General features: G+C 37.3%; 1 protein-coding gene across 4 annotated transcripts in view; it reads right to left on the bottom strand.

The window, feature by feature from the left end:
- CASP8AP2 (caspase 8 associated protein 2) overlaps positions 1–20,919 on the bottom strand; it is a 43,492-nt gene that overhangs the window by 1,593 nt on the left and 20,980 nt on the right. For 2 of the 4 annotated variants that reach the window (XM_081251310.1, XM_081251309.1), the window contains exons 3-10: positions 19,239–19,307; positions 16,009–16,109; positions 15,372–15,446; positions 14,028–14,143; positions 6,740–8,961; positions 2,584–5,713; positions 1,408–1,507; positions 152–843 (exon numbers count right to left, since the gene is read on the bottom strand). In XM_081251310.1, the coding sequence (XP_081107436.1) occupies positions 787–843; positions 1,408–1,507; positions 2,584–5,713; positions 6,740–8,961; positions 14,028–14,143; positions 15,372–15,446; positions 16,009–16,109; positions 19,239–19,307 (5,870 nt within the window). In that variant the 3' untranslated portion in view covers positions 152–786. Of the gene's footprint in view, positions 1–151; positions 844–1,407; positions 1,508–2,583; positions 5,714–6,739; positions 8,962–14,027; positions 14,144–15,371; positions 15,447–16,008; positions 16,110–19,238; positions 19,308–20,919 lie in introns of those variants that run through there. The other 2 variants (XM_081251308.1, XM_081251307.1) reach the window with 2 other exon arrangements.

Here is a 20,919-nt window from a genome sequence, read left to right as displayed (position 1 = left end):
AATAGTGATATGTTAAATATCTTTATAATTTTCCTTACATAAAAGTCCAAAATATTTAAGCAATTGGCTCAGGTCTTATAGGAAACACCTGATAAACATTATTGCCTTAATAAACCCGTATAAGAATGGCCTAAAGAAACATGTCTGTGAACATTATTAATAACGTAACATGGTAAATCATGTCACCTCTTCAGATGACAATGGACTTCATGTTTATAAATGTATGTTTTGTATTTTAAAGCATTTTAGCACTCCTAATTAAAAATGTAAAAAATGTCAAATTACAATGACTGCACAGATTTCACTGGCTATGAAATATAATGCTATTCAAGAATGTTTTCTTTCCTTTTTTTGGCTGAGCCATGCAGCACACAAGATCTTAGTTCCCCGACCAGGGACAGAACCCAGGCCCCTGGCAGTGGAAACACAGAGTTCTAACCGCTGGGCCACCAGGGAATTCCCTCAAGAATGTTTTGTTCTTCTTCATCGATAAAAATTTATTATCAATCATCAAATGCATTTCCCCCCACTTTAGACTCATCAACACTCAGAAGGCTGAGGAGAGATGCTGATCTGAACTGCAGCAGGCTTCACTGACCACGTCCCTGTGGATGAGGTGCCTTAGAAGCCTGAACGAGCAACCATTCTCCAACCTGTGACTGAAACAGGAACTCAGCTGGATGTCTCTCACCCACCACTCACATCTTCAATGACTAACAGGCCATTAATTGCACAGGTACAGTGTCAAACATTTACTTTACTAGCTTCCGGTAGTGTAACCATTAACTACCTGCATTTTGACTTTTCAAAGAGCTTCATTAGCTGCTGGAATCTTTCTGAGACCTGAAAAATTTTAAATGAGGGTTAATTATAAATATCTCAATAATTTTTTTTATCTTTGATGAATATTTTCACAAACCATCTAAAGACAGAGAAAGTTACCCTTAATTATAAAGGTAAAGTAATAGTTAGAAAAACAAAATATCTTCATAATAAAGGTAATTGCTAGTTTAACTTTTCAATATCAAACTTTCTTAAACAAGCAAATATCATTGCAAAATTGCTCGAGATCAAATAAGTAAATGGCAAAACAACAGAATAAAGAATTTGGATTGTTTCAAAATTCTTCCACGATCACCAAGTTTTTAACAGTCTTTTTTTTTTTTTTTGGCTGCACCACGCAGCTCGTGGGATCTTAGTTCCCAACCAGGGATTGAACCCATGCTCTCGGCAGTGAAAGCATGGAGTCCTAACTACTGGAACACTGGGGAATTCTCCAAAGAGTCATACTTTTAAAGAAGTTGGCTAAAAAATAGCTATATATTTTAAACACATTAAAAATCAAATCTAAATATTTAGAGTAGTAACATCTGTGAAACATTAGAGATGTAAAACTGGGGTAGTTACCTGATATGGATTTTTATTCAACTTGGCAGCTAAATGAGAAAATGTTTTCAACGATGGCCCTTTTTTCTGACACTCCAGTAAAATTTCCCGGTCATCATTTCTGAAGGGGGAAAAATGTTATTTAACTTTTGTAAGTTCGAACAGAAAGGTAACAAAAATTCCACTGCCTTACTATCTACCAATAAGAGTTGACATTTTTATTAAAACCCATAAAAAAAGAACAAGTATATATACTAAAATATGGACAATGGTTATCTCTGAGAGATAAGATTATGGATGATTTTAATCTTTGACTTCATACATATTTCCCAAATTTTCTAAAACAAATACTAATGCATGTCTCTAATGACAAAATAAGAGATTTTTAAAAATTCTACCGGTAGTGTGTATAGTACTTTAAAAATTAGGGCCCAAATGTGATCACAGACTTGATAAGCGAGAAGAACCAAAAAGTAACACAGAGGCCAGATCTTCTAATGCCCAGACCTCTGCTTTTTCTACATGGTCTGAACCAATGTGTGTTATTACAGTCTCTGAGATTTTATTACCATCTGCAGGTTACCTGACATGAAGGCATAGAGGACTGAGGTCTTAAACAAACTTGATCACCAATTTCAACAAAATTCAGTCTCTCTCATTATGCACTCCAGCCTGTCTAGAGAGCATGCACCTCTGGTTCAATGGTTCCCAGCTGTGGTCACCCTGACATCCGAAATGGGGTCTTTCAATCCGCATTTCTTAAAAATCTCACATAAAAGTCAAAAGTACAACCTGTTTTTGAAGCTTCTAATTTTGGGGGAAAACTCAAATTACAAACACCCACACTTTCTGTCCTATTCACCACCTGTCATTCCTCCTTTCTAAAATGTGCGTATACCAGGCTCCTTACAAATGAAAGAATTTTTCTTTTTCACTGAAAAGTGACGTTAAAAACATAATGAAAAGTTCTGTCCACGGTGCTAGTACCCATCGCTGGTTAAGAGCCACTGCTCTAGACTGTTCTACAGTACAGCTGGGTTGTATCCTAGAATGTACCTTCTACCAACTTTGGCCACTTCTGAAGTAAGCCATCACTTTCCCTATTTTAAGATGGGATAAAACGATGATGACATGACAGAATAGATTTCTGGTATCTCAAAATTCCCTGGTGATTTACTAGTCTCATTAGATTCTTACCTTGTCCACGAAACTATAATTTCTCCCTTCTTTTTAATAACATTCTTTGCAGAAAGGCTTGTAAGAGAAGTGGCAGATGCTGCTGATGCACCCTTAGTCCCTGGGCTTTCCTTTAACGACGAGGGATCTTTAGTTACTACAGGGACCTTTTTCTTACTGGCTTTCTTTCGGTGAGCATCACCATTCTCACCAGAATCTTGGGTAATTTTCTTGGTCTTTTCCCTGCCAGTTAAGTCTGCTTCCTTTCTCTGTTTTTTCTGAGAAGGATTTAGATCAGAAAGATTTTTCCTCTTTTTGTGAGCATTATCCAAAGCCCCAGGCAACTCTGAACTATCAGAATTTGATGCCAACTCTGATTTTAAATCAACCTTTTTCACTTCACCCGAACTGGGAAATTCCGAGGTTAAATCGATACAGGCTTCCTCAACAACGCATTTTAAAGGCCTGTTTGCCACTTGCACCTTTTCTTCCTTTGAGTTATCTTCATCTACACATATCACCTGACACCCCAAGTCTTCAACAGCTAAAGCAGGACAGTTATCTTCATTTTTACTGTCGCTTGAAACATCTTGTGTCAAATCAATAAAAGCATCTACAGTATCAGGCTGCATATTGTCTAATACTGGAACATTTTGATCCACACTGCTTCCAGAACATCCCAACTGTTCAATATTTAAAACTGTTACTTCTACGAATTCCCCCAACTTTTTGGTCTCGGTGACTGGATCTTTTGTGAGGTCTATATATGTGTTTGGAAGATGATCCTCGACAGAATGTGGAATTTCTTCCATTGGAGGCAATTCTTCAACGCTTTCAGGTACTTTTGGTTCCCATACTTGATGCAACTTGAAACATTCTTCAGCTACTTCAGTACTATGAACTACTTTACCTGAAGCATCTTTAAGAAATTCATATATATCGGGAACCTCTGTTTGTATCATACAGTCCTGTTCTTCATGAACTGATGTACTGCTATCAACATTTTTACTGGAAATTTTCAATTCCTCCACAGATTTAAAAACTCTGTACTGACATGAAATATATTTTTTCTCCACTGCTTCATCAGCTTCCTTTTCCACTCTTGGCAAAGATTCATCAGCCACCATATTCTGTTTATGACTAGGGGAGGTAGATGGTGCCGCACGGCGTATTTTCACAATGAAATGATCGTTGGACTTTTCCATTATGACAGCGTGCATGGGTAGATTAGGGTGGTACTGAAAGCCTGGAGCAATAGACCGGCTTGTCCATGAGGAAGAACAACTTGATTTACTGCTTGAATTATCGGACTCCAGGGCTAAATGAATGTCCTGTTCAGATGCATCCTCTTCCTCAAGTAAGGCATCTTCACTAAAATGGGCACTAATAACTTCTTCGGGCGTTGAATTAGACGAAACATCTGACTTTAAGAAACTGAGATGACCATCTGACTTCAGAGGTGATGGTACTGTTAAAGAGACTGCTAGATCTTCAAGAAGTATGGAGGGAACACAGGGCTTGCTCTTTTCTGAACTACATACATTATCTTTACTTAAAGCTATGTTAGTGGACACTTCAAACATACAACTTTCATCCAACACATCAGGATGAACTGGCAATGAAAGCCCTGAAGACAGAGACGGACCTCTCTCAGATGACAATAATGACCAATTATCATCACTAATCACCTTAGGACAGGGAGAAACCACCCCTGAAACGAGTTCTTCCGTTGTACAAACTGGTAGAGATTCACATTTAACAGTCTCTGGCATCTGTTTCTCTGGTGTCTTTAACTCCCACTCACTTTTCTCGTTACAGTTAACACTGTTGTCCAAAAGATCAGAACCTTGCAACAAACTTTTAAATATCTCTCCCATCTGTGCATCACTCACTAAATTAAAAGTAAGGCTAGATGCTTGCTGCTCAGTAAGAATCTCAAAACTGCGTTCTGGCTTCAAAGCAGCATGCTGGGATGCCTGTGTGTCCTCTATGGTGCTACCTTCCATTTTTCCTGCCTTTAGGGTGCTCGGGCAGTTTGGTTCCAAGGAAGCCTCTTCAAATTGAGAGCTCTTAATATTACCAAAGCAAGTGTTAGTACTTTTTTTAATGTTGTGCTTTACTGTGTTAATACTGGAATTATTTTGCTCTTGATGTTTTTCCTCAGATTTTTTACAACGTACTAAAGACTTAGAGTAACCAGAATCTTCTGATTTGGGGGATTTCTCCTTCAACGTTTCTTTGCTGGAGCTGCCTACATTCCCCTTCTGACAATTGGAATATTGTGCTTTCTCTTTATTTATCTTTTCAAGTTTTCCTTCGTCACTGTCACTGCCAATGTTTATGGAGTCACAAAACTTTACTAAGATTTTCTTAAGCTTTGTAAACAAATGATCAAGTTGTTCATCTACAAATTTCCACAGTTTTTTTTTCATATCTGGTAGCTGCTGTTCAAATAAACGATCCACGATGCCATTCTTTTTAACTTGCTTAAGTTTGGATTCTACAACATCACAGAGATTCTTCTGTAAAGTAGTCACTGACTTAGAGATTTTGGATAAGTCAAGGTGTTTAATTAGTGATGTAAAACTCAAAATTGCTGACTCAATAATCCTATGAAACTGTATTAATGAAAATTTGACCTTGAATTTCATATAATTTTTCCTTACGTGTTTTCTTATCATTCGTAACATGTGCACAACCTCTCGGACAGAAGAGGGTGCAGCAATAATTGGAACTATTTTTTCCAGGCTGGAAGTGCTCACTGACCTATCTTTCTTCTCTGTTTTTGCAGATCTGCTAGATTCAGTTCGTCTCTTATTCCATTTGCTTTTGGTCTGATGGATTTTTATAGAAGATATCTTCCTATTGTCTTTATCCAAATGCACAGTGCTTTTCCTACTTCCTGGGCTAGTTTTTGTGTTCCGCACTTCAGCAGAAGCTCTTGGGTTGGTACTTTTGTCAAAACGTTTTTGTGGTTCAGATTTTTCACTGTCGCTTATAATTTCTCCTTCTTCTAATTCATCTAAAGATGAATTCTTGTGGGAGTCTGCTTCTGTAAATTTGTCAGATTTGCAAATTGGCTTTTGATTTTCCTTATTGAGATCAGACTGACTCTTGGACGTAGAATGAGCTAAATTCGGTGGAAACACATCTGTGGAAGAAAAAAGCATATTATAGTCACATGACTACCGAGTCTCTGTCATTTAACATTTCCATACTAAATATAACAAAAAATTGAATGTTGAGGCAATTTATTATTTTAATAGCTTTTACACTATTTACACTATATTACTCTAACACTTACTCATGTCATTGGTCTTTACTGGTCTCAGAAAGTGCCTGACAATAGTGATAGTATAGAATTTGGTCATTTGGATAACCAGCAGCCAACTGTTCAGGTTTCTTTACTTGAGGTTAGCAGCATCACCTACTCTATGCCATTTGATGATGGCTTTTGGACAACAAAAATATACCTAAAAGCAAGCAAGGAGTATTTGAAACAATCTGTTCTACCATTCCCTTTTGTTGTATAAGTAAGAATTACCTAAATCTAGACTAAAGGCTCAATGTACATTTCTAGGTAACAACAAAGGTCTGAATAATAATTCTCAAATAAAAAGCACTAACAAAATAATGCCATTTGCAGCAACATGGATGGACCTAGAGATTGTCATACCGAGTGAAGTTAAGTCAGACACAGAAAGACAAATATCATATGATATCACTTATATGTGGAATCTAAAAAAAAAGGGTACAAATGAATTTATTTACAAAAGAAAAGTAGAGTCACAGATGCAGAAAACAAACTTATGGTTACCAGGGGATAAGGGCAGGAAGGAATAAATTGGAAGGCTGGGATTGACATAAACACACTACTATATATAAAATAGATAACTAATAAGAACCTGCTGTACAGCACAGGGAACTCTACTCAGTACTCTGTAATGGCCTATACAGGAAAAGAATCTAAAAAAAAGAGTGGATATATGTATATGTATAACTGATTCACTTTGCTGCACACCTAAAACTAACACAACATTGTAAATCAACTATACGCCAATAAAAATTTTAAAAATAAAAATAAATATCAATAAATAAATTAAAAGCACTGATTCATCTTGACATATTCTACACTTTCACAAAAATATAAGTTATAGGAGATAATATAAACTATTACCTTTATGACTGTTATTATATAATGGAACTCGAGATGGGCTTTCCAGTCTAAGAACTTTTGCTACAGGTCTCACGGGACTATTCAGAGGACTGATAGCTTCTGGAATAGGTCTCAGCTGATTAAGGTCAATGCTCAGAACCGAGTTCTCATCGTCATGATATACTGAGTTTGCTTCACCAATTTCCATTCTGTGGTCCGTTAACTCAGTCTGCTGAAGTGAAGATTCTGGAGTCTCTTTAGGTAAGCAAGGCTCCAAGTGACAAGACTTACTCTCAACCAGTGGTGCATCTACAAGAGAAGGCTCAAGGTTTGGTTTACCATCCTCTGAAAGGACTGTTGGCAAAATGACAGTTTCTTCAATTGAAGGCTGCAAAATGCTTTCATTGGATTTGGTCACTTTGGTTGAAAAAGCCTCCTTCATTTCTGTATCTTCGGAAATACTACAAGAATTTAAGTCATCGTTTCTTTTGGTATCCAATTCCAAACCAAAGTTTTGAGAAACATTTGTTTGTACTGTGTCCATTACCACAGGAACTGCTGCCCGGGCACCATTAATGGTCTGTTCCATTTCTGTTGATGATGGAAACAAGGATTCTGTTTGTTGCATTTCCACAGATGCTGAGAAGGAAATCTCTGTGCCACAAATGGGCATATCACAATGCACAGTATTCGCAACAGATTTAATGAACATACTATTTTCTTTTTCTCTTTTCCTTTCTGAAACACTGGTCCTGGGTTCAGATGCTGCTGTAAGAGCATCCTTTGGTTCCAATAACTCTGATTTGGTTTCTTCTGTGATATGTTCACTGACAGAGGGAATACATGTCACAGTTTTAGCCTGCATCAAGGACTCCAAATCACATATGTCACTAGATTTGGGAGTATCGGTTATTTTATGCTGATTTTCCTGAGAAACAGGCTGCTTTTTAGCAGGAGAAAGAGTTAAGTTCAATTTTTCCATAAAGCTTAACTTTAAGTCTTTGTTTTGTGTTTCATTTGAACCATTTGCAGCTTTAACTGCTGGCTCTTTATTATCCAGTCCTTCAGAAACATCATTATTAGAGACGTCACCATTATAATTTTTTGGCTCATTCTGTTTCTTTAAATCTGTAGCGGTTTTCTTAGTCTCTCTGTTTGTCTTCTGCAGATGTTCTGCAGGTACTCTTTTTTCGTTTCTCATATGCCTGTTTTCTTCTTTGCCCTCTTGTTCTCTTTTCCGCTTATCTTCAGTTCTATGCCTTTCTACCCTTAGAGGTGCATTTTCCCATTGGTGCACAGCGTCAACTTCCTTGGAGTCAATGTGTTTGTGAGTCCTATTGGTTGAAAGAGAGGACGGACATCTTCCTTCTTGAAAACTATGATTACTTACAGCTCTGTCTCTTTTACAATCTTCCCGGTCTCTTCTCTCTTCTGGATGGTATTTACTTGAATTATGAGAAGATTTTGCTAGTTCCTTCTTGGAATAAGGAAGCAATGCTCGTTCAGATCTCTTCCAATGATCCTGTTCTTTTACTACTGACTTAGGTTTTTGATCAACTTTCCTTTCTTCTTTGTCTTGTGACTTAAGTTCTTTTCTATTTATATTTTGTGATCTTTCACTTTGTCTTTCGAGTTTTTTGTCACTTTGAGATTCTAGTCGAGTGTGTGACCTGTCTCTAGAGCTTTCTTTCTCCCAAGAAGAGCTACTGCGTTCATTTTTATAATCCGAATCTGTGTTACTTTTAAACTTTGAATTTTTGCTTTCAGCCCTTGGTTCGCCTTTACTATATTTCTCAGGACGTCCTTGTAGCCTCTGACTGGCCTCTATGTTCCTCGGTTCACCATCACCACAGCTAGTGTTCAAGTCTTTTCGTATTCTGTCAGTCCCTCTGCAGTACTGGCTATGTCTACTATCTTTCCTCCCTCTTCTGTGATCCTCATTGGAACTACCCTCACCAACCTGATAATGGGAACGTGACCAAATGCCATTGGTGGAGTGTTTTTCAACAGATGTAGGCAAATGTGAAGTGCCCTTTTTTTCAGAATGTGATTTTCCTTCCTTTTCGAGGTGTGGCAGTGAAGTGCTATAATGTATGTCTTTAGAAACATCACTTTTCACTCTGTGATCAGTCTTTGAACAATCATCCAAATGGAGAGATCTGGATTTAAGACCTTTTGTTTTAACTATATCTGGTGTCCTTGAAGTTTTATGAGTATTTCGAAGATGTGGAAACTCAGACAATCTATTGAGAAATAGAAATTAACACGAAAAAAACAAAGTTAATTCCTTTTTAATAATCCAAGGTTTAATCACATGTGATACACTTTAAAACTGGGGGGCCCACATACTGGAAAAACTAATTTTACTTTGTATAAAAGAATGAGTAGTAAGGATTTACCAGCTTCCAACGAAATGAGCCAGTTTTTAAAACAAGGAACTCTCTTTCATTTGCTTTGCTCAAACAAAGCCTGGAGGACCTCTCAGTTCTATCTCAGCACTTGCCAATGTCTTTCAGATTGCCTTCAGTACAGGTGCACAACAATCAAACTAACCACAAATTCACTTCTTTTAGAACAAGTGACATTATTTTCTTGCCTTCACTCTAGCCCAACTGAAACATAAGGGAAAGTGAAATCTTGCTGGAGAACAGAGACGATCAAAATACGGCTCTACGTAGCTCCCTATCCTAGTTTTCTGTTTCACATACAACCCCATAGTAAAAGCCAAAGCGTCAATAGCCATCTTAAAGTGTTACATACTGTGCAAAAAGAAAAAGGAATAGAGAATTGTGATTCTTTCCTAGAGGAATGGTGTGTATTTGTTGTTTAAAATAACTCCTAAGGTTTTTAGAAAACTGGCAGTTTTCCTAAAAATAAAATGTAAATAGCTCATTTTAGCTTTTTGTAATAACATAGCCATCTTCCTGAACTTCTATAACTTCCCTGAATTTCCATAAATCTATGCCTGATCAGTACTAAATGTGTAGAGAACATCAAAACTTAAAAGTCTCAGGAATAAGGGAAGATTTTTATAAAACAAGAGGACACAGGAGACATATAACTTAAGGCAATGTGTAGACCTTATGTGGATCTTGTTACAGGCTGAACTGTGTCTCCTCAAAATTTAATCCCCAGTACCTCAAACTAGTGACCTCATCTGAAGACAGGGTCTTTGGAGATGATTTCAAGTTAAAGTGAGGTCATTAAGGTGGACCCTTATCCAATATCACTAGTGTCCTTATAAAAAAGGGAAATTTGGACAGAGATATATATAAGATTTTATGAAGAGACACAGAAGAAGACAACCATCTACAAGCCAAGGAGAGGCCTGGAACAGACCCATCACACAGCCCGCAGAAGGCATCAATCATACTGACACCTTGATCTTGGACTTCTGGCCTCCATAACTGTGAGACAATAAATTTCTGTTATTTAGGCCACCCAGTTTGTAGTACTCTGTTATGGCAGTCCTAGTAAACTAATAAATAAACTCAAAAAAATAAACATGAGGAGATACCTTTGAGACAACTGGGAAAATGTGAACACAAAAAGCATTAACCATAAAAAAAAAAAACGGATTGAATTTCACTAAAATTAAGAACTTTTATTCCTCACAAGACAATAAAGAGAGTGACAGACAAGTCACAGAATGGGAGAAGATGTCTGCAATAAATTTATCCAACAAAGGACTCACATTCAACAAAGCACGCACACATGTAACATTCATCATACTTATTAAAATGTAAGGTCCTAAAAGATAGTTCTAGCCCACAGAGCTCGTAATACACATTTAACGTAACTCCACACTAAATAAAATACTATCAAAAGTTTTGTTTTATTTTTTGTTGTTGTTATTGTTGTTATTTGGCCACGCCATGTAACATGCGGGATCCTAGTTCCCCGACCAGGGATGGAACCCGTGCCCCTGCAGTGGAAGCATGGAGTCTTAACCACAGGACCACCAGGGAAGTCCCAAAAGTTTTATTTTAAAATAAACCTCCGGTGCTTGCTTCGGCAGCACATATACTAAAATAAACCCCCGCATTAAACACTTTCCAGAATTTACACTTTAAAATTTTTATCTTATATCAATATTTCCATTTTTCCTATTAAAAATGCACTTTCAGCAAAATGATAAACATTTACCATTAGAGTACTAGTTGAAGCTCACAAATAAAAAGTGCAGGGGCTTCCCTGGTGGCACAGTGGTTGGGAGTCCGCCTGCCGATGCAGGGGACATGGGTTCATGCCCCGGTCCGGGAAGATTCCACATGCTGTGGTGGCTGGGCCCGTGAGCCATGGCCACTGAGCCTGTGCGTCCGGAGCCTGTGCTCCGCAACGGGAGAGGCCATGGCAGTGAGAGGCCCACGTACCGCAAAAAAATAAATAAATAAAAATAAGTGCAAATATTTGACAGAATATTTATTAGATAATGTATCAATATAACCACGTATAACAATCTAATGAAATAACACATCATTTATTCACCCAGTTTCTCTGAATTTTCACTCTATTCAAACATTATACCCCTAGGGCTTCCCTGGTGGCGCAGTGGTTGAGAGTCCACCTGCCGATGCAGGGGACACGGGTTCATGACCCGGTCGGGGAAGATCCCACATGCCACGGAGCGGCTGGGCCCGTGAGCCATGGCTACTGAGCCTGCGCGTCTGGAGCCTGTGCTCCGCAATGGGAGAGGCCACAACAGTGAGAGGCCCGCATACCGCAAAAAAAAACAAAACAAACAAAAAAATAAACATTATATCCCTCCCCTAAAAGATTCAAATATATATAAAATTTCCCCAACATTTCAGGAATCAATCTTATACTTGTTGCACCTTGTGGGATTTAGATTAGTAAACATACACAACCATCTTTATTTTCAAAAGGCCTAAAATGCTTTATAATATCATATGGTCCACACATAGGATTATCTTCTTTCACTCTTTAAACATTTATTGCCCATGGTAGATATTCAATAAATGGTGAGGACACAAAGACATGGTTCCTGCTCCCATGAAGTTTACAGTTTAGTGGAAGAGAAGAACACTAATTAAGTGATCCCATTCATGACTTTTTGAACTACAAGTGTAAATGAAGCTACAAAAAAGAGATCTGACCTAGCCAGTGAGAACAGACAAATGTCCCGCATGAAAAGGATGCTTATGCCGAGACCTGAAGATGAGCAGGTATTTAGCAGGTGGAAGAGAGGAGCATTTCAGGGAGTGGAAACAGTTCATGCAACTCAGAGCTCACGGTACACCCAACAAACTGAAAGAATGCAGGAGATACACTAGAGCGATGATACCTAGGCAAAGGCAGACACTGAAGACAAGGCCTGAAAAGTAGTTTGGGACCATATTGTGAAGAGCTCTGTGGACCAAGTTACGATTTATGATCTTTTATCCTAAGATCAATGAGAAGCCACTGATGTGTTTTAATCAAGAAAAGGGGGGCGGGAATTCCCTGACGGTCTAGTGGTTAGGGTGAGACGCTTTCCCCAGCTTCTCATTTCATTCCTGGGGTCTGGGTTCAATCTCTGGTGGAGGAACTAAGATCCTGCAAGCTGCTCGGCGCAGCCCAAAATAAATAAATAAATAAATAAATACATAGATCTTTTTTTTAAAAAAAAAAAGGAAAGGAAAGAAAACGAAGGGACGGGGTGTTTCTGTGACAGACGTCCAGAGTTGTGCTTTACAAAGCATCCCGTGGCTTTAATGTTGAGAAACGAGAAATCACAGGCTGGAAAGAGCAAGAGCGGATGCAGAGTTGTGAGCACAAAGACTACTGCCAGTTCAGATGAGAGCTGATGGGCAGCAACAACGGTAGAAACGGAAGAAAAATGAACTTGAGAGACCATAAAGACATAAAAATCAAAAGGACGTGGTAATGAATTTGGATCTGAAGGATGACCAAGAGCTAAGTGTCAATGATGACTCCTATGCAGGGTGACTATACGTCCCAGTTTGCCAAGCAATGTCAGTGTAATTATTAATAGCCCCTCCTTCTACTCTCAAAAGTACCCTGGTTTGGGCAATATATTAAATGGTCATTCCACCCCTCAGTCACTCTAGCTTGCACAGCTGAATAAATGATGGGGAATCCACTGAGCTAGGAGCAATGCAAGGGGTTCAATCTTAAATTCTGTTGTGGATGAGGTAATTTTGAAAATTTTGTACAGATGTGAAGCAGTATCTACATATAAATGGAACTGACTAGTACAAGTAAGATTACATCATAAGAAAATACTGATAGAGAAAGGAAAGGACATAGTTTTGAGCTTCAAGGAATTCCAACTTAGCCAAGCACAGAAAAATAAATCTCAAGTTAGGAAGAAAACTAAGAATCTTGAAACCCCAAGGGAGAAACTACTTCAAGAAAAGAGGGTCAACTATGTCATATAGTGTATAAAGACAAGTTAAAATGAGAAGTCAAACTATTTGATGAATTTAGTGGTAGTCACAGCTGTTTTGGAGGAAGAGGTCAGAGTAGAATGGGTTCAAGAGTGTGTAGAAATGGGAAGTGGAGAAATGGAGACAGCACGTTTAGATAACTGTTTTGGAGGTCTGACTATCAAGGGGAGGAGAGATATGAAATTCTCTGGAGCCAAATACTGCCCCTAACCAAAAGAGGGAGAGAGCGAAATTAAGTAGAAAATCCATTTAAGAGGGAAAAGAACATATAATTGAGGGACTTCACTGGTGGCCCAGTGGGTAAGACTCCACCCTCCCAATGCAGGGAGCCCAGGTTCGATCCCTGGTCAGGGAACTAGATCCCACACGCATGCCACAACTAAGAGTCCACATGCCTCAACTAAGAAGTCCGCATGCCGCAACTAAAAAGATCCCATGTGCCACAACTAAGACCCGGTGCAGCCAAAATAAATAAGTGTTTTTTTTAAATATATATATATATATATATATTTTTAAAGAATATATAATTGACAGATTTTTAAGGGTTGTCTGTTAACAGTATATGACACAGACATCCTCCTGATATTTTAGTAATTTGATGGGCGCCTAGAAGAACCCACGACATACACCACCATCTTCTCAGGACCAAAGGATATCAGAGCAAGATCCCAGTGTATTACAAAACTGAATATATTCAGAGAGGTATGTGGCAATATTCTATTAATAATCATATAGATATCATTATGATAATATACCATTAGAATATTAGTCACTTACTTTTAGTAAAACCTTAAATATTTAATAAAATGCATGATTTTCATTAGCTTTCCAAAGTTAAAAATATTCCACCTATCAATACCCATGTAATTTACAAACAGACCCATATCCCTCAATCATACCTTTGGTGAAGATTATTTATTTCTTCATCTTTGCGGTTTATTTCCACTCTGGCAGTTTTGATAAGTGCTGAGATATTTTTCTTAAGAGATTGGTTTTCATTTTTTAAGCTGAAATTCTAAACATCATAAAATACATTTAATAAAGTACATATTGATAGGATTATTAAACTATTTATAATAGTTATTGATTACTGAATGCTAACTACATACCACGCATCACATGTTTTATCCTATGAAATTCTCAAAATAGTCTTAGGAGGAGTACAGTGATGCTCATTATACAAATGGGGAAGCTGAGATTCAAAGAAGAAAACTGGTGCCAAAGAAAAGCTATTTAAAGTGAAACTACTTAAAAGAGGGAACAAAATGAAAAACCAATAAATAACAAGAAAAAAAGTCATTATTTTGAAAATGGGTCATTATTTTGAAGATGATAAAATTTTTATTATATTTAACAAGAGGAGGTTTAACTTGCAACAATGTACTAATTCTCAGGTGAACAAAGAATGAATTGAGGATTGACTGGCTCTTTGGGAGAGAGGGTGAAGGAAGAGAAACAACTTTACCAAAAAATAAAAATCAGAACAAGACAGTACATTCCTGACTTTGCAGCATTATCACAAAAAATGTCTCTCTGGCAAAAATTGTTAGGGCATCACCATTTTTCCCCATCAGCCATTCTAAAGCTTCACGCCTCAAACCATTCTCTTTTAAACCACCTGATACAATCTCTAAGAATTCTCTATTATTTAACTGTTAATTAGCCTAGCAGATCATTTGTCAATATCATTTAACAAATCAAGCAGTTTTCCTTTATCAGTTTCATTGACACCGGAAATAATGCATGTTTTGCCAGATTTGCTCTTTCATTTAATATTTTTTAAAAAAGTTTCCTTACAACCTGCCAACACTTTAGCATTTTAATTTTAACAAAAAATTTTATTAAATTTTGGTTTTAAAACGTGATAAGGCGGAGACTTCCCTGGTGGCACAGTGGTTAAGAATCTGCCCGTGAATGCAGGGAACACGGGTTCGAGCCCTGGTCCGGGAAGATCCCACATGCCACAGAGCAACTAAGCCCGTGCACCACAACTACTGAGTCTGCGCTCTAGAGCCCACAAGCCACAGCTACTGAGCCTGCATGCCTAGAGCCCGTGCTCCGCAACAAGAGAAGCCGCCACAATGAGAAGCCCGCGCACCGCAACAAAGAGAAGCCCCTGCTCGTCGCAACTAGAGAAAGCCCACACAGCAACAAAGACCCAACACAGCCAAAAATAAATACATTAATAAATTAATTTTAAAAAATCTAACAAGGCAAAAATAAAATATTCATTATAATTCTACCTGTGTCTGTATCTCCTTAAACTTTTTCATCAGCTCTTTCATTTGCAGCTGACATTTTCCATATTCTACCTGCAACTGTAAGATACAAAAAGATCAAGCATCATTCTAAATTATTTTCTTAGCTTATATGACATTTCAAAATATTTAAAACTTTGCAAATCAACCCATAAATAAGGGTATATGAGGTCTATTTCTACTAACAGATATTTAGTTAATTACTGGTTTTTAAAGTTGGGCCTACCAATAATGTATTTTCTTTAGTTTCACATTCAATCTCCAAAGTTTAAAATTCAAATAAGGTAGAAAGAAATTTGTCTGCATGAAGTCTTGGGACAAATTATAACTTTGTATAAATCATGAAAAAATAAAATATTTTATCACACTGATTGCCTGTTGAGATTTTATATAGTCAGACACTTAAATTCAATCAAGCAAAATTATAACTAAATTCAGGCAAGCATCCAGAAAACATTATTTTAAAAAGCCAATCTGAAGGCAGAAACTGACTTAAATATTCTTTTAGTCTAAGAGCTGCTTCCCAAACACAGAATCTCTATTCAATAGTAAGCTGATGTCTGCATTTCAGGAGCCACAAAAGAGCAAAGTAACTGTCCTTCAGAATTCTGGTAATCCATACATCATTATATGTTGCCTCCTTTGCAGTTCCTTCTTCAGTCAGGATTTCTTCATATAAATCCAAACAATTTCTGGATGGTACAGAGGATTTGGCAGCACTGTCTGAAACAAACAAACAAACAAACCTGACATGAAAATATGTATTTCCAGATTCAATGAAATCCCTGTCAAATCTCCAATGGCATTTTTCACAGAAATAGGAAAAACAATCCTAAAATGTGTATGGAACCACAAGACTATGAATGACCATAGCAACCTTGAGAAAGAAGATCAAAGCTGGAGGTACGACACTTCCAGATTTCAAACTATAACACTATAGTGATCAAAACTGTATTTTATTGGCATAAAAACAGACATATAGATCAATGGAACAGAATAGAAAGCCCAGAAATAAACCCAGGTATAGGTGGTCATAATTTATGACAAAGGAGCCAAGAATATATAATGGGGAAAGGGTGGTCTCTTCAATAAATGATGTTGGGAAAACTGGACAGCCACAAGCAAAAGAATGAAACTGGACCCTTATCTTACAGCACACACAAGAATCAACTTGAACTGAATTAAAGACGTGAATTTAAAACCTGAAACCATACTTAATATCTTGTAATAACCTATAATGGTAAAGAATGTTGGAAATGCCCTGGCGGTCCAGTGGTTAGAACTTCGCACTTCCACTGCAGGAGGCATGGGTTGAATCCCTGGTCATGGAACTAAGATCCCACAAGCAGCGTGGCGTGACCAAAATAAATAAATAATATAAAAAAAGAATATATATACATGTATAACTGAACCACTTTACTGTACACTTGAAACTAACACGACATTATAAATCAACTATATTTTAATAAAATTTTGTTAAAAAAAACCTGAAACCATAAAATGCCTAGAAAAATAATATATAGGGGGTAAGCTTCTGGACATCGGTCTTGGCAATAATTTTCTGAATTTGACAACAAGAGCAAAGGCAAAAGCAAAAATAGGGGCTTCCCTGGTGGCGCAGTGGTTGAGCGTCCACCTGCCGATGCGGGGGACGCGGGTTCGTGCCCCGGTCCAGGAGGATCCCACGTGCCACGGAGCGGCTGGGCCCATGGGCCATGGCCGCTGGGCCTGCGCGTCCGGAGCCTGTGCTCCGCAGCGGGAGAGGCTGCAGCGGTGAGGGGCCCGCGTACCGCAAAAAAAAAAAAAAAAAAAAAAAAAAAAAAGCAAAAATAAACAAGTGGGACTACATCAAATTAAAAGGCTTCTTTCTGCAGAGCAAAGGAAATCATTAACAAATAAAAAGACAACTTACGGAATGGGAGAAAATGCTTGCAATTTATATATATATATGTATCTGATTAGAAGTTAATAATAAAATATATAAATTCACACGACTCAACACAAAAAACTAAAAAATGGGCAGAGGAACTGAATAGACATTTTTCCAAAGAAGACATAAATGGCCAACAGGAACATGAAAAGGTACTTAACATCACAAATCATCAGGGAAATGCAAATCAAAACCACAATGAGGTATCATCTCACACTTATCAGAATGGCTATCATCAAAAATACAACAGGGGGCTTCCCTGGTGGCGCAGTGGTTGAGAGTCCGCCTGCCGATGCAGGGGACACGGGTTCGTGCCCCGGGCCAGGAGGATCTCGCATGCCGCGGAGCGGCTGGGCCCGTGAGCCATGACCGTTAAGCCTGCATGTCCGGAGCCTGTGCTCCGCAACGGGAGAGGCCACAACAGTGAGAGGCCCACGTACCGCAAAAAAAAAAAAAACCAGATAAGTATTAGCGAAGATGTGGAAAAAAGGGAACCCTTGTACACTGTTGGTGGGAATCTAAACTGGTATAGCCACCATCAAAAACAGTATAGAAGTTCCTCAAAAAATTAAAAATAGAACTATCATATGATCCAGCAACCCCAGTTCTGGGTACATATTCAAAGGAAATAAAAACTGAATCTCAGATATCTGCACTCCTCTGTTCACTGCAGTATTATTCACAATAGCTAAGATATGGAAACAACCTAGGTGTCCACCAACAGATAAAGGAATAAAGATGTGGTATATGTGGGTGCATATATGTATGTATACATGTGTGTGTGTGTAAATATATGTGCATATATAAATATATAATGGAATATCATTCAGCCATGAAAAAGGACACCCTGCTATTTGCAACAGCATGGATGAACCTTGAGGGCATTATGCTAAGTGAAATAAGTCAGAGAGAGAAAGACAAATACTATACAATATCACATGTGGAATCTAAAAAATCCAAATGCACAGAAACAGACACTAAAACGATAGTTACCAAGGGCTGGGGGTGGGGGAAAAGAGGAGATGTTGATCAAAGAGTACAAACTTCCAGCTATAAGACAAATAAATTCTGGGGATCTAATATACAGCATAGTGATTGCAGTTAATAAGACTATATTATATGATCAAAAGTTGCTAAGAGACTAGATCTTAAAGAGATGGTAATCATGTGACGCTATGCAGGTATTAGCTAATGCTATGGTGGTAATCATTTTGCAATATTTAAGTGTATAAAATCAATATACTGTACATCTTAAACTTACTTAATGTTATATGTCAATTATAGCTCAATAAAGCTGGGGAAAAAAGAAAAATACATGTGTTAGGCTTTTTGACGTACTGTCTACCTCGACCCAAAGGGCTCTACAATTCTCCATCTCTTGCATTTCATCCAAATCTATACTGATTTCACATATTAGAATTGGAAAACCAATTTACCTAAAACAAGTTTGTCAACAAATCAGGTGTAAGGATCACATTTGTTCAAAGCTTTGGAAGATTTGATTACAGAAAGGTTTTCTCATTTGGACAGGTCATTAGACTCTCAGCATATCACACTCCTACTGATACATTTGAAAATATTTATAGTAACTACCTTTTTCAAAAGTTCTAATATCATGTAGCCTGTGACAGTATGTGTGGTAATATATGTAGAAACCACCATCAGTTTCGTTTTCAATGGTACAAAATATTTTTGTACAAGGTCCAATTAAATCTGAGACCTAGATGAAAAACAAACCTAAGGGCTAGTTTATTTTATTGATCAAGCTTTGGCAAAAAATAATTACCTGAGTATAATGATTTCAAAGAAAAGGCAGATTGTTGAGGAGTTATGAGTTACTCCAGGAATTGGTAACAACAAAATAAACACTTCCAACAGACTGACCAAACAAAACAAAGTATTTTACTATAGAATTTACATACCAGAAACAGCACTGTCTAACCCAGCATATATGTCCAAAGAACCTTCATCATTATTTTTAAGAGGGGAAGCTGCAAAAAAAAATCAAAGACTAGTTAAAACTGACTCTATGCACTTAGTGAAGTTTTTCTATTCTGACTCTGAAGGACCAGAAAAAGAAAGACTTTATTAGTCCAGTGTCAAAAAAGAAAATTGTTTAGAAGCTTTTGTACATCCTTATAAACACACACATCTTAGTACACAGGTTTAGACTTAAAAACTCACTTTCAAAAACAAGCTAGTAGGGGCGGGTGTGGGGGTGGTGGTAGTGGGATGAACCGGGAGATTGGGATTAACATATATACACCAGTATGTATAAAATTGATAACTAATAAGAACCTGCTGTATAAAAAATAAAATAAAATTCAAATATAAAAAAAATCCCACGCTAGTAAGAAGGTTACAACTCCAATAATAGCAGAATAGTTTCTATCAGAACAATCTTCCTGCAAAAACTATAAACCCTAAACAAAATATTAAAAGCTATCTGCAGTCAACGCTCTACCACTAGACTTATTGTGGTGATTTTGCAATATATACAAACATGGAATTATTACATTGTACATCTGAAACTACTATAATGTTATATATAAATTGTACCTAAATTAAAAAAAGAAAAAAAAAGCAATCTGAAGAACTAAAGAGCAATCTAAAGCAGGCAAAAACTGGAGAGGAGATGACACCTGAAAGAAGAAAACAACACTGCATGAATTCCCTATCCCCCTTTTATTACAAGTTTTTGTGGAACGATAGGCTCTAGCTGGAGCCACACTTGGCAGTGAAAACTCAGATGGAAACTTCTAGTCCAGATAGCTTAAAGAAACAGAGAAAAAACTTTGGGGGTGATAACAGCAACTAGAAAGAGGAAATCCAGAGTGCCACAGAGAGGACTCCTCAAATTCTACCCAAATCTGAATGACCCCCAAATTACACATGTAAAGGTTAGAACTCCCAAAAGTCCAGCCAAAGCTAAAGAAAGCTGAACAGAGATTTCAGCTGCTGTTCACCGCAGGGAAGACAGAAGATTAAGTTCAGTCAAGATAAATACCTGCTAAAATTAAAAACACCAGCCAGCACTTTTCAGAGGAATATAACAGAATCCAATGTCTCTATAATATAACATTTACAATGTCCAGAATGCAATGCAAAATTACTCATTGGAAATCTTGGTAGAGAAATAAAAACAACTACAAGAACCAAATGAAAATTCTAAAACTGAAAGTACAATATCTAATGTAAAAAATTCAACAGAAGAGCCAGTAAGCTTGAAGATAGATCAATAAATTATTCAAATGGAAAAACAGAGAGAAAAAGATTAAAAAAAGAGAGAGAGAACAATCTTACTAACTTATAGTATATCAAACATTCTCACATGCTATACATCCGGAGTCCCAGAAGAAAAGAGACAATGGGGAGGAAAATGATACTAGATCCTAGAAGGACAAAAATGGTAAATAACTGAGTAAATATAAAAGACTAATATTTCATCTTAATTGCTTTTAACTCCTCTTAATTTCTTTAAGATATATACAACAGTTTAAAATAAAAATTACAGCACTGTATCAAGGGGTTCATGACATCTTTAACATAAGGGGATGGATGGAGGTTAAACGCAACAATATGTACAAGATTATACAACTTACA

Source organism: Mesoplodon bidens (assembly GCF_964165515.1).
Source record: "Mesoplodon bidens genome assembly, chromosome: 12".
Taxonomy (NCBI): Eukaryota; Metazoa; Chordata; class Mammalia; order Artiodactyla; family Ziphiidae; genus Mesoplodon; species Mesoplodon bidens.
This window is presented reverse-complemented; position numbering and strand designations above follow the sequence as displayed.